General features: G+C 38.5%; 1 protein-coding gene and 1 long non-coding RNA gene across 3 annotated transcripts; both read left to right on the top strand.

Annotated features, from left to right (window-relative positions):
* The first annotated feature begins 2,788 nt into the window (after positions 1-2,788).
* Positions 2,789-5,833, top strand: LOC135705352 (uncharacterized). Its single transcript, XR_010517836.1, has 3 exons — positions 2,789-2,867; positions 5,474-5,686; positions 5,747-5,833. It is a non-coding gene; the product is annotated as an uncharacterized LOC135705352 (long non-coding RNA).
* Positions 5,834-10,159: 4,326 nt separating this feature from the next.
* Positions 10,160-13,888, top strand: LOC135705293 (zinc finger protein 567-like). Of its 2 annotated transcripts, XM_065226941.1 has the most exons (9): positions 10,160-10,455; positions 10,548-10,745; positions 10,805-10,927; positions 10,991-11,455; positions 11,533-11,823; positions 11,884-12,270; positions 12,340-12,867; positions 12,934-13,440; positions 13,622-13,888. In XM_065226941.1, exons 2-9 carry the CDS (start codon positions 10,590-10,592, stop codon positions 13,754-13,756), a joined length of 2,592 nt encoding a protein of 863 aa, XP_065083013.1. In that variant the 5' UTR covers positions 10,160-10,455; positions 10,548-10,589; the 3' UTR covers positions 13,757-13,888. The 2 variants fall into 2 exon arrangements, with proteins under 2 accessions (XP_065083013.1, XP_065083012.1); XM_065226940.1 differs by having other exon boundaries at positions 10,160-10,745.
* Positions 13,889-15,097: the final 1,209 nt, after the last annotated feature.

Below are 15,097 nucleotides of genomic sequence, written 5' to 3'. Positions count from 1 at the left end.
TGCTCGCGAAACCAACCTTAGAAATGAAATACAGTCAAAGTATTTTATAAATTTTTGGATTTCATTCGAGGAAATTACATTCGGGAAATGGGATTCGGGGAAATGGCGTTCGGGGAAGTGACATTCGGGGAAACGACATTCGGGGAACTGTAGCACATTCGTTGATTACGGTGGTTCAGCCCCTTAAAGCAAATCATTCAAAACTATGATATAAATAATTCTACTGAACGTCATTTGCTGCTCTGAGCAGACAAACGAGGTGGAAGCATACCCTGAACGAGAACATCCGCAATAGTTTGACTGATTATTGTATTGCTCGAGCCCTTTAACAATATGCTGTCGAATTTTGGATGATTTCCTTATGGTTGAATTATTCGTCATCAACTGATGAGCATCCATATGACTGTCTTCCAAATAAAGGGTGATATTTAGTTGAAAATTGGCTGTAAAACATACAGGGCTCAGCTTTTAGGTTGCATCTTTTGCATACATGGAACAGCGAGCCATTGAACATTTAGAAGACACGAATAATTTGAAACAACTTTTCACAACAGTAGTATATCGAAAAATCAACCAAAATAAATGTTTACGAAATGAACGTAAACAAATTCGACAATCAAAACAAAAACAAATTGTATGCATACCATGACAGTCTACAAACGTTAGTGTGTATAAAATGAATCTTCTGCAGTGGCATTATAGTCGCTATATTCATAGTCAGGCGGATAGAATTTCGATCCATCAAAAAGCGGAACCAATTCAATATATTGTAGACCAACAATTGAAAAGGCACTATCAACTTTTATAAACAAAACGTTGATTATTCTTTCCTCGCCAATCGAACACAAATTACCGGCATCATCGGATAGAGGAAACTTTCCTCAACCCAAAGATGGTGTTAGTTAGCGTAGGCAAGCCTTGAGTCACGAGAAAAGGGTTTCCGAAGTTTTGTTCGCAATAGCTGATGTGCTCTTTTCTGTTGTTGGTCATGATTTGCTCGATTGGTTCCGCTATTTGACGGCTTAATAGGTTCCCGAGATTCTATCCGCCAGACTATGAATATAGCGACTATAAGTGGCATATGTATTGTATAAAAATAGCATATGTATTGCTGTGAGAACTGTCAAAATCCTATGAATTTACACGCAGCAATCTCACGAACACTACACTATTGGGCTATCCAAGTAGAATCTTAAGCTGGGTTTAGACAGGGCAAGTCAATTGATCAAGTCAGTTGAATTCAACTGACTTGAACGCGAATTGAACGTGTAAACAGGTGTAAACCATGCTATTCAACTGACTCGATCAACTAACTTGAATTGAAAAAAAAAAGTTGAACCAGGCTCAACTTTTCAAGCCAATTGAATTCAACTGAGTTGATCATTTGACTTGCCTAGTCTAAACCCAGCTTTACGAACATTGCTGGAGCTGGAGAAGATTATACCCTAATAAACAAATACCATAAACGAACTGTATCTCGGATGGGTACACGATGGGAAATACATAGGTGCCACAGTCGGAAGAAGTGTTAGTTTGTTTACATAAATGAACCATGCTCATTTTGTTATGGCATGTTTGCTATAAGAAATGCGCCTCGTGTTTATTAGCGAATTTCACATCAAAGATTGATTAATTGAGTAGGAAATCAGTTTGGCACGGCATTTGTGACCAGCATACACCTTCCGGTAGTATGAAACAGGTCAAAAACTGTTCAAATCCGCAGATAAAAATTTTTGTTTTGAATTTCTGTATAGCAAAATAGTGAACTTTTCGTGAACATTAACGGCAAAGAACTCACCAACACTGGGAGACTGTGAGTTCCTGCCCACCTGTCATTTACCATCGTGGGATGGGTAAACCTGTAATAAGGCCCTCTGTGTCGTAATGTATGTTGTTAGCAGTGTGTCATTCACTTGCTCACATTGTCATTCGCTTGCTCAGCAATGTTTACAACATGTTTGCCTCTAACACCAGCAAGCTGCCTGTTGTTCCAGACCAAGACGGTTTTATGACAGGTAGGCAGGAACTCACGGTCTCCCAGTGTTGGTGAGTTCTTTGCCGTTAATGTTCACGAAAAGTTCACTATTTTGCTATACAGAAATTCAAAACAAAAATTTTTATCTGCCGATTTGGACAGTTTTTGACCTGTTTTATACTACCGGAAGGTGTATGCTGGTCACAAATGCCGTGCCAAACTGATTTCCTACTCAATTAATCAATCTTTGATGTGAAATTCGCTAATAAACACGCGGCGCATTTCTTATAGCAAACATGCCATAACAAAATGGGCATGGTTCATTTTAGTAAACAAACTAACACTTCTTCCGACTGTGGCACCTATGTATTAGGCGCCGAGGTTCCAGACCTTGTATGTGTCAATCATATGGTAGTAGGTCGAGACGGTTTTATGACAGGTGTGCAGGAACTCACAGTCTCCCAGTGTTGGTGAGTTCTTTGCCGTTAATGTTCACGAAAAGTTCACTATTTTGCTATACAGAAATTCAAAACAAAAATTTTATCTGCGGATTTGAACAGTTTTTGACCTGTTTCATACTACCGGAAGGTGTATGCTGGTCACAAATGCCGTGCCAAACTGATTTCCTACTCAATTAATCAATCTTTGATGTGAAATTCGCTAATAAACACGAGGCGCATTTCTTATAGCAAACATGCCATAACAAAATGGGCATGGTTCATTTAAGTAAACAAACTAACACTTCTTCCGACTGTTACACCTATGTATTAGCCGTCTCGGTAGTAGGTAATCTTATGTATTCTACGCGGTTCAGTTGATGTTTCGATGCGTCTTTTGCGGCGAAGACTACGTGAGCAAGGAAGAACTGGTGAATCATCTGGACCTGCATAAGGTAAGAAGCGATCATGATTCATCCGTCATAGCCAATCCATGCCGAAATCGCAAGCGTAACTATTCAAATCGACGTGTCTGATTTTGTAAACAATCACTTCAATCGACGATTTGAGGCAAAAGTGGCAAATCGGGCAAATGCTAGCTCACTCACAGAAACTAACAACAGCTAGTTATAGTCGCTATATTCATAGTCTGGTGGATAGAATTTCGATCCATCAAAAAGCGGAACCAATTCAATATATTGTAGACCAACAATTGAAAAGGTACTATCAACTTTTATAAACAACACGTTGATTATTCTTTCTTCGCCAATCGAACGCAAATTACCAGCATCATCGGATAAGGGAAACTTTCCCCAACCCAAAGATGGTGTTAGTTTGCGTAGACGAGTCTTGAGTCACGAGAAAATGGTTTCCTTAGATTTGTTCGCAATAGCTGATGTGCTCTTTTCTGTTGTTGGTCGTGATTTGCTCGATTGGTTCCGCTATTTGACAGTTCAATTGGTTCCCGAGATTCTATCCGCCAGACTATGAATATAGCGACTGTACATCAAAAGTAGGGGAAAGATTCCCCTACCTGATGATGGTGTTTGTTTGGGTGGGTGAGTTAGCAGATAAAACAAATCATCGATTGAAGTGATTGTTTACAAAAACAGGTATACGTCGATTTGAATAGTTACGCTTGATGGTGTTTTGTGAAAAGATTGCAGATGATCGTAAGGAATACTCGCGTCACTTTTCAAAACGTCCTAAGTAATAAATCTAGATAGAGCTGGAGTTAGGGCGTAACAGCTTTTGTAAACAATGACTTCTCTCGATGATTTCTAGAAAGCCAAGACTCACTCACTCAAATCAGCGTCACCATCGGGTAGGGGAAGACTTCCACTTCCCGTTGGTTATGTTGGTTTGCTTGGGCGCGAGATGGGAAATGACAGGTGGGCAGGAACTCACGGTCTTCCAGTGTTGGTGAGTTCTTTGCCGTTAATGTTCACGAAAAGTTCACTATTTTGCCATACAGAAATTCAAATCAAAATTTTTTATCTGCGGATTTGGACTGTTTTTGACCTGTTTCGTACGACCGGGAGGTGTATGCTGGTCACAAATGCCGTGCCAAACTGATTTCCTACGCAATTAATCAATCTTTGATGTGAATTTCGCAAATAAACACGAGGAGCATTTCTTATAGCAAACTTGCCATAACAAAATGGGCATGGTTCATTTAAGTAAACAAACTAACACTTCTTCCGACTGTTACACCTATGTATTAGCCGTCTCGGCTTGGGCGTGCCTTGAGTTTCGAGAAATCATCGAGAGAAGTCATTGTTTACAAAAGCTGTTACGCCCTAATTCCAGCTCTATCAAGAAATATAAACAAATCGATTAGATTACAAACTATTGCTCTTCTAACATTGTATGTGATACAAAAACACCCATCCAAATTACCTATAATTTATTTAATATAATCATAGGTCAAAAATTGTCCAATGTACAGTTTGAAATGATGGGAACGTGATTGTTACTTTGAACATTTGGACTGTCTAATATGATTGGGGCCTCATAGTCTAGTCAGTAAAAGGCACGGTATTACCAACAATCAATACGAAACTAACGATTTCAAATTGGCTCACTACTTGACTAGCCCTCGGACTAGCCTATTGGTCCCAAGCAAATGATTAACATACCCGATTATAGTCGAAATTCTAGTACTACACAATGTTTGTTTTAATTCGCTATAAAAGTTTGACAGATAAAATGAGGGGTTATTGGATTTTTCTATGTTTCGAGGGGTGAATCGATTAGCTTGGGACCGAAGATAGTACCAGAGCTGAGCCAAAAAGTTGAGCTCGTTTCTTCGGGATCTTCTGGTCTTAGAGTTATCTCTATGGTATTACCAAACCGGAGGCGGCGGGTTCGATTCCCGGTCCGGTCGAGGGAATCTATCGGGTTGGAGATTTTTTCGCTTGCCACACAATATACAAATTCATGCATTGGTATTGGTATCGAAAGCTCTCAATTAGTAACTGTAGAAGTGCATTTAGAACACTAAGATGAGAGCACGCAATAAGCTAATATGCTCTAAGCAATAAGCTTGAAATGCGAATAAGAAGATGAAGAACATGATTGGTGCTCATTTTCTAAAGACGGGGCATGGTTAGGCTAGGTATTCTATTCTGAAATCTGTGAAAGGGAATCTAGTATCATGCAGAACAAAACGTCCAATGTAACACTCATTGATTATGTCATCGAGAAAAATCGTTCAATGTAACATGTCCAATGTAAAACTTTACTAGTTAAAACGTCCTATGTTTTTTCTCTATATTGTAGCATGAAATTCAAAGTAAAATTGTGATTTTAACGTTTCAACTGAATTTTCAAAGTCATTATTCACTGACTATAGTAAAAATAGTATTGCCAAATGTATTGTTTCTAAACAGTTAACATAATAATCTGTCGTTGAAGTTCGATTTTCTCAAAATGGCGAATATATTACATTGGTCTATTTGAAAAATGACGCGAGAATTGCACTATCAGGAAATAAAAGCAACACAAGAGAGGAATTTAAATATTCACGGAGAAAATTGATTTTCGTAATGCATTCACAAAGTTTAAACAAGAAATCGTAGACTAGCGTTCGAGTGAGCAGCTAGTTGCTAACATGAATGATGACGGTACGGATAGGCATACGATCGACGAGGAATCCAGACTGCTTTCTGATGATACTGGGAATGATAGTACACACCTCACCTCAAAACAGCAATATTGGTGCGACATATGTGAAACTACTTTTCCTAATTATGCCCAAGCCAAATATCATAGGGTTCGTTTGATTGAAAATGTCGTTTATATTTTCTCTTTGTAATACTGTTTATGTTTTCAGTTGACGAGGCACACAGAAGGGAAGCACAAATGTCCACATTGTTTCAAAAAATGGCACCGGAAAGAAGACTTTAAAATACATATGACAGTTTGCGGAGACCGAAAAATTTCCTGTGAATTGTGTGGCAAAAAGTTCAAACGCCTATATGGTGTCAAACGACACAAGATACGAGTCCATCATGTTAACGGACCTTTGAAAAAAGTGAATAGGGAAGATTGCATTGAGGAGCAAAACCAAAAGCAAAACAGCGTTGAGAAGATAGATTCTGAAAAATCGTCAATAGATTGCAATGGAGAAAATTCAGCTTTGATTAAAGTGAATGATTCCTTTATGCATGATGCGGTTAAGGTAACACAGAATAATTTGCAGCCACACGTTGATAATCATTCTAGTGGATCATACAACACAAAATGTTCCTACTGTGAGAAATGTTATTCTAATGAAGGCTTCCTACGTCGTCATATCGAACAATGCCATGTACCATTCCCATGTAATATCTGTGGAATAACCTTTGATAATGGTTTTAAACTACGGTATCATAATGTATGTTGGTTGAAATTGACCTATCTACTTTCTATATTTAATACAGTCTACATTTTACATAATAGATTACGAAGCACATGGATCCGAAGCACAGATGCCCTCATTGCCCGCAGACATTTGAAAAAACCTCACGGTATGAGGTACACTTACCCATGTGCAAGGGTAGGAAGTTTTCCTGTAATCTATGTGACAAAAAATTCAAAGCCCTTCGATTTGTTGTCAAGCATAAAAAAGTAATTCATCACGATAAGGAAGCTAGCCATTGTCATAAAAATGGCAGTGAAGGACAAAACCAAAAACAAACTAAGATGATTGCACTCAAAACAGGAGATGCAGCTCATCAGATGGCAATTTGTACCATTTGCGGGATGACGTTCTCTAGTGCTGATGAGCTGATGGATCATAAGGTTTGCATGGCGATTCATGATTTTATTTTACGTATCTTATTTACTTTACTTGCTCTTGAGAATCGATCAGATTGATGATCAGATGTTATTTCTTTAAAGCACTGGTGTTGGGAGTAAGCAGCAGATTGCATTGCATTGTTTGTCTATTTTAGCTCACTTTCCCTCAGCAGCACGTTGATGTTCAATCTGATACAGACGATATCGCACTGCTTCAAGGAGTTAATTCACCCAGCGGATCATATATGGCTGTCGAAGGCGTGAAAAAGTTTCAAAATAGTTGCATGATTGTGCCACAAACTGCGACCAATGAAATCAAAATGGAAATTCAAGTAGAGGACACAAGGCTGCAAGAACAGGAATACCATGTTCCAAATGATGACCAAGACCAACCATACACCACGACTTCGGCCTATGTCAGTCAGCTTGAAATGGACAAGGTTTGTATTTTTATGAACATGTAGCACCTATTATAATAAGCTATCTACAAAACCCTAATATATAGTGTCCGTTAAAAGCTGCAACGAAAATTAACCGTTACTCTTATTGCCATTTCACATATAGCATCCACATGGCGGTAAATCAAAGGATGTTGCATATGAGGATGAAGATCATGTAGCTGAAATTAAAATAAAAAAGGAATGCCTAGAAATTGAATAAAATGCAGAAAACACCTTAATCGTACCTCAGGGGGACAACGGAATGTTTGAAATATAATGGAAATCCCAACGATCGAAACAGTTCCTTTATACATCATGAAGCTGATGATCACAACAACAAAAATCCTCATGGCGGCATTTTCGACAAGATGTATTAGCATCCTTCCTCAGAGCGTGTGTGATTTCAAGCTTACTTCACGTCATCAACTAAATTATCATATGGTACGTACAGCATTAACAATCTTATGTAGGAGGTTTAATGTCCCTAATTTCGCCTAAGTGTCCCTAATATTGGGCCCACCAAAACTATCCACTTGCACATATCAGGAGATTTTTGTCGATGGCACCGTTCACATTACAGCGTATATCACGTGATATACGCTGTCTTGCAATAAGCACTCATACATCTAGTTTTCACTGGAAATCGTATGTATGAGTGCTCATTGCAAGACAGCTTATATTACGTGATATAGGCTCTAATGTGAACGGGGTATTAGATCCATATATCTAGATAGAGCTGGAATTAGGGCGTAACAGCTTTTGTAAACAATTACTTCTACAGATGATTTATAGGAATTTAAGGCACGCCCACGAAGACCAACCTAACCATCGGATAGGGGAAGTCTTTCCCTACCCGATGAGAATGTTGGTTCGCGTGGGCGAGCCTTGAGTTTCTAGAAATCATCAAGAGAAGTCATTGTTTACAAAAGCTGTTAGGCCCTAATGCCAGGTCTATCTAGATATGGCCTATAGGCCAACTTTAGAGCCATTTTCTCTATCTGATTGTTTACACTCTTTGGAGGGTTCCGAACTTTGTGGATCATAGAGAATGAAGGAAAAAATGAAATATGATTTGATGAAGATAAGCCAGTTGTAAATGGTAAGTTGGTGGTGTTTTGTTTGTATGGACTAGAGAAACCTGTTCGGGATATTTCGCTATATTTTTCCGGAATATGATGTGTATATGAATGAATTAATATATTACTTCCTATAATTTCAACCGAAAAAATAATATGGGTATTCACAAAGCGCATAGTAAAAGTAAACACCGCATTACACTCCAATGGACACTAGTATTTTTTACGATAGTGTATATGTTTACGATGCGCATAGTGAAGACCCCTGAATATCTTCATTCCGTTTGTACGTATTGTGAAAATCCATTAAGAAATGCTAATGTATCAAGATGTCGATTTCAGGGGATGGATATGGCTGTCATATCGCTTAAGTTTGCTGCGTACCGAACATGTGCAACGTTGTCAGCGGTACCATGATATGTTTTGTTATTTTGATGTTGAGTACGTGTATTCAGCTATATGTCAAACCCCTGGTCGATTTTTGTTTATTTCACTCATGATCGAGTTGTTGTTGTTGGACCTTGGTTTGCTCCCACGATTTCTCTGTACACAGCAAAAAAAAATGTAATATCGTTCAACGTAATTCAAGCTGATGTATGAAATAATGATGTAATAGCAAAAAGCAGATACAATATTACTTCAATGGATGTAATTTTGTTCGCAAAATCGATGTACATCGTACAATGTGATATTACACAACCGACCTGCTTGCAGCAGTTTCGATGTAATATTCAACAACTTTTTTTTTGCTGTGTAACACTCCCCATTATTCTGCGCTGCGAGTGAAATGAGGTGACTCGCGGTCACTCTTCATTTGATTTACACGGAAAGTCACCTCACTCACGTAACTTTTGTCACCTTACTAGTGACAGTGAGTCACTTCACCTCACTCCCGGCTCAGAATAACGGGGACTGCTGATTAAACAAAAACAGCTGCCAACGACACATCCTCATCCCACATCCATTTTATCCTCAAATCCGCATTCTCATCCACATCAACAAAAAAAATCTTAAAACTTAAGCATTTCATATATTAAAAGGTTCGACTTATGAACGACACATCCAGAACAACATGTGAAAAGGGCATACAAGCTTTTTGTAAACAAACCTTCTTACACAGCAAAAAAAAATGTAATATCGATCAACGTAATTCAAGCTGATGTATGAAATAATGATGTAATAGCAAAAAGCAGATACAATATTACATCAATGGATGTAATTTTGTTCGCAAAATCGATGTACATCGTACAATGTGATATTACACAACCGATGGATTGACCTGGTTGCAGCAGTTTCGATGTAATATTCAACAACTTTTTTTGCTGTGTATGCCTTTTTCTCGCCACCCAAATGACACCAACGCAAACCTTTAACATCACCGTATAGGGGACACTTTCCCCTTCCCGATGATATTGCTGGTTTGCGTGGGCGACCCTCGGTTGGTGAGAAAAGGGCCTACAAGGGTTTGTTTACAAAAAGCTTGTATGCCCTTTTCACATGTTGTTCTGGACATATGAATTTCATATTACTATTTTATGCATCTCTCTCTATTTTTTGCAAGATATTTATATTGAACACCCCTGTTCTAGTCCGATCTATAGAAAAGTGTTTACATGCTAAACACTCTCTACCACCGTTAGTATTAGTGAGCAGTTTCACTAATTCAAGCGTTTTATTGGTTATTGAAAAAAAAAAAAACAAACCGCTGTCAAGTCGAACACTTTGACAGCTGATTTCGTGGTTGAAAATAATAAACAAAATCGATTTTACACGGCTACACTAGCAACGTTGATTGGTAAAATCTTGCGACAAGAAATCAATTAGGTACTCCCGGTACTCCAGCGTGACGTCACAAATAAACTCAGTGTTCATCGGCTGAACCTTTTTGACAGTTCAGTGGTACTGTTTACAAGCACGTTACATTTTTTTTTAAATTTTCGAATTTTAACTTGAAAATTGTCGAGGAAATTGCGCGGTGAAAGGCTGTTGCTCGTGGACATTGCAGGAGTGTGGTTTACATCTCACTGCAGTCTGAAAAATTATCGAGAAAATTTGCCCAAGAAAAAATCGACTAAGTCCACGTAAACAGTACCACTGAACTGTCATCCGATTGAGGTTAACCCCGACGGTGAAAAACCTTATACAGATTGTTTTGATTTTGTTTTTAGTTTTTGTCATAGTCAATGTTTTAAATTTTATCATCCAGGCACTGTAAGGAAGTGTTTCTATGATTTAAATTAAAAGTGGTAAAGTGGAAAATTACAAAATCGTATTTAAAAATTATTTGTGCTCACGTTCATTATTTTTTCGACTTCTGCTTCCAACGGGGCAAATAAAGATAAACAACGACAAAATCAAAACTCTTGGATAGTCAGTAAAAATGATGGAATGTGGAATCTGTCTTGAGGAATACCCTGAGGGCGACTTGCAACTGCATCTAGCGATGTGCGTGGTACGGTTGGTGTTCCGGTGCACCCTTTGCGATGGGGATTATATGAGCAAGGAAGGACTGTGGAACCATTTGGACCTGCATGAGGTAAGGAGATATCAATGATCAATCCGTCATAGCCGATCCAAACCGGAATTGTGTTGCAGATTGCAGAAGAAAGTAAGGATTTACACTATCAAGAAATAAAAGCACCGCATAAATTGCATCAATGCACTCTGTGCAACGACCAACGTGCTTATTCGGAGAGTCCCTACTGGAAGCACGTTCATGTAAGTGATAAATTGAAAAACAAATGGCATAATATATAGTGCAATAATCGGTTCTTATCACAGCATGTTCACGATGGCTTTTTCCTGCGGTGTTCTGAGTGTGGGGAAAACTTCCGATCAGAAAAGCTTAAGAATGACCATTCTTTAAGTTATTGTAAGGCCAGAGATCGATCCATAACATCGAAAACTGATGATCTGGAATCTGTACAAAAGACCAGTAACATAATATTTCCGATCAAAGCTGAAAAAATCACTTCTAATGTTGATCTATCGCGAGAAGAGCAGAGCAATAAAGCAATTGAAGGCAATGATATACCATTACCTGGTGCAGATTCTAGACAGAATGAATATTCTCGTGCTAACTTGAATGCTGATGTCGATGCAGGTAATACTATAGTAGAGAAAGAAATCGATGTATCTCCTATTGATACGGCAGAAGAAAAGGATTTTTCGTCACCTGTAGAGCCATTCGTTTGTCATATCTGCGAAATCACATTTTCCTCTTATCGTAAAGCCAATTATCATAAGGTATGTAGTATGCTGCTGGACATTTGGAAATCATATTTTCCTATATATTGTAACAAGTTGTTTATCCTTTTAAACAGAGAATTAAACACGGACGATTGCAAAAATGTCCGCATTGTCCGAGAATAATCCAGAAAGAAGAATATCAAGCACACTTGGCATTGTGTGCAAAGAATCGCTTTCCATGTGAATTATGTGATTCAAAATTCCAAGCTTCACGATATCTTACTGCGCATATGAAACGAGTTCATTCTGATAATGGATCTTCCATAGACGAGGAACCAAGGAAGGAGCAGTCATCAGTTCTGCCATTCGCTTGTGACATTTGCAAAAGTACATTTTCCACCTATGCGAAAGCCGATTATCATAAGGTATGTATGTCATCACAGCGTTTTGCGGTTATAAAATGCTATATTTATCGTTGAATATAGATTATGAACCACGCGGAAGGGAAGTATGATTGTGCAACATGTTCGAAGAAATTCTATTGGAAAAAACATCACTATCTTCATTCCAAAGTTTGTGATGCTGTCCAGGTGGAAACCAAAATGGAAATAACTGTAGAGGAAACAACGGAAAATGTATCCACTGTAACTGAGTGGAATGGTGAACTTATTTTGACAGACAGGAGTGACCCAGATGTGGCGACAGAGAATCTTGCGGGTGATAATGGATCCTGTAACAAATGTTCACATTGTGGAAAAAAGCTGTCCAGTGCTGTTACTTTATCTCGTCACATTCTAAACAGCCATGTACCAGTCCCATGCAAAATATGTGGAATTACATTGTCCAGTCTTGCCCAAGCCCAGTATCATAAGGTTTGTGGACTGAATTTAGAGCCTTTTTTTATTTTTTCTATATAATGCTGTTATTATCATTCATTACAGAAAATAATGCATAAGGAATCAAGGTACAAGTGTCCATATTGTTCTCGAAATTATCTCGAGAAAAAACGTCTTCAAAACCATGTCTCCAAATGTGTGGATAATACAGTTCCCTGTGACTTGTGCGGTCTAATGTTTAAAAATCGAACCACAGCTAATGAACATAAGAAAAGATTTTGCCGTGTTACTAAAGCATCGAAAAAAAATCAGAATGATAGTTTCAGTGAGCAGGAACATTCCGAGACGATTGACTCTGACCTTTCGGCGAAAGATTACAGCGAGCAGAAATCCAACTTGCATCAAGAAAAGACATCAGATATACAAGAAGAAACTGATTCATCCAACGTCATAGAGAAAATGTTGCGACCTCTAGTTGAAACTGGATTATCCGGAACAAACTGTTCCTATTGTGGCAAAGAGTTCTCCAATATTGAATCTTTATACTTTCACATAACAAGTGTCCATGAGGTGACCAAATGTGATATCTGTGGAATTACTTTCACTAATACGTCCCGGGCCAAGTATCATAAGGTTTGTAAACTAGACTTTGCGTATTTTCAACTGTCTCCATGTGATATTCTTCATCTTCTATTACAGTCTCTCGTACATAACTCGAAGTACAAATGTCCACATTGTTCGATGAAATTTTTCCGAAAATATCGTCTTCAAAGGCATGTATTCAGATGTGTGGATTTGAAAATTTCCTGTGAGAGGTGTGGTCGAAAATTTAAAGATTTAAACGCTGTCAATGATCATAAGAAACGAGTTTGTCTTGCTGATAAAGCTTTGAATGAAGTACAGAATGACTGCAAAAATGCCAGTAAAGAGCAAGGGCAGAAAAAGGCCGATGCATTTCAACTCACCTGTCCACAGCAGTACCCAAACAAACACGATAATTCTCAGTTCGGTGAGGAAATTTCATTGCTTCAAGATGAAAATTCACCTAGTGGATCATGCATGACTGGTGAGTATATTGGAATCAAAATGGAAATCCAAGTAGAGGACACAGCAATTCAGGAACAGGAATCCCAAGTACCAAATGATGGCCGAGGGAAATCATCCAGCAGAACTTCGACCAGTGTTAGTCAGTTTGAGATTTGCAAGGTTTGTTTAGTTTGATTATCTATATACTGTCCATAAAGCCGATCAAGGATCTGTAAAGCTAAATCTAAAGGTTTATCTATTAGAACCACTCTGCGCAATTGCACTATTTCTGATCCGGCTATGGATTGAAATGCAAGGTCTTTGGAAAATATTAACCGTTAATCTATTTTCCATTTCACAGCATCCGCAAGGAAGCATCTCAAAAACCGTTGCATCTGAGGATACAGATTATAAAAATGGAATTAGCATCAAAGAGGAACGCCCTGAAGAAGAAGAGACCTTAATCGTATCGCTGAGTACAACGGAACCTTTCTAATGTCATGAAGATGCATAGAATCTTCTAGTTTGTTTTATCCATTGCAAGTAATATTTCGAGATTTGTGAACGTTTTGAGATTAGGGAGACGCAACTGGAGTTGCCAGCGATCGAAGCTTGTGGCGCTGATGATTATGAGAAGGCTCACGGTAATAAGCTAAATTGAATGCTATCTGAAATGATAATACGAACGAATAACATCACCTCGTATCAAGTGTCGACTACTATGCTAAAACATGATCCACAATCATCGCTTCCTCCGAAATCAAATGGTTGTCAAAAATAACGTCCTCTAAGTTGTGCTTTATTCAAAAGGCAACAGAGAAGAAACACGTTTCGGATCAAAGAGGACGTTGGTAATAAAGCCAAATTGATTTGATAAGAAGCAGTTTTTATTGCACAATATGCTTCAAATCGCGAGTCGTGGTTCTACAATCAATATGTCTTTTGGGTTATTATGCGTTTCTGTTTATATATGATTAGAAAATCTTGTACCAACAGCCTGCATTTTTCTTTTGCAATATGATACATCAATATTTCTTTGGTGTTATTTAATTAATTAATATACAGTCTTCTACAATTTCAAACATTTCATTCAATCAAAAATCTTCATTCTGTTTGTACGTATTGTGAAAATCCTTCTAGAAGTATCAATTTATCTCAAGAATTGAATTTCGCTCGTGGGCTAAGTTTTAGTTGGGCTAACGTTGGGTTGTAGCCGAGGGGCACGCAATACAATGAACCGGTGCGTTGAAGTTGTACTTTGACCCAGGGGTACCCGGACGAGCAGCATCAACACGCGAGCTTCGCAGCTTGTTTTTTGGATACGAAATTGTAATTGTAATTGTAATTTATTATCGTAACGTTAGCCTGTCGGTTACACCATTGCTCAGGTCAAGGAAAACAACAACAAATAATTATTGATTTATATCAACCCGACGCTGTAAGGTAAGTAAGTAAGGATCGTAGTAGTCCGGAGTAATATTTGTCACAGACTTACGCAGAACACATTATTTTGGCCTTGCAAGATGATGCCAGTAACGCGCTCTCAAAGAATTGTAAACACACCAAATCGTAAAAATTTAATTATTATTTCATACAATTTGCTTTTCTTTATTTTCAGATGCGGCTGTTAGTAGGGGAACGGGAGCACCCGGAGCAGGAGCATTCCGACCAGGAGCACTCTGACCATTCGTCAGGAGAGCCGGTTGCAGGACCCAGTAGGAAGAGGATGCGCCGCGTTTCTCCGGTTTCCGTTTACAGCACGCAGGATCCCTTGGCGAAGGTTCCGGCGGAGTTCAGCACTCTGGAACGGAGGGTCGGTGTTGGTGCGCTCCTTGGC

The sequence above is a fragment of the Ochlerotatus camptorhynchus genome, unplaced genomic scaffold, assembly GCF_037179485.1.
Source record: "Ochlerotatus camptorhynchus isolate MF236.1 unplaced genomic scaffold, CSIRO-AGI_Acam_v1.1 ptg000265l, whole genome shotgun sequence".
Lineage (NCBI taxonomy): Eukaryota > Metazoa > Arthropoda > Insecta > Diptera > Culicidae > Ochlerotatus > Ochlerotatus camptorhynchus.
This window is presented reverse-complemented; position numbering and strand designations above follow the sequence as displayed.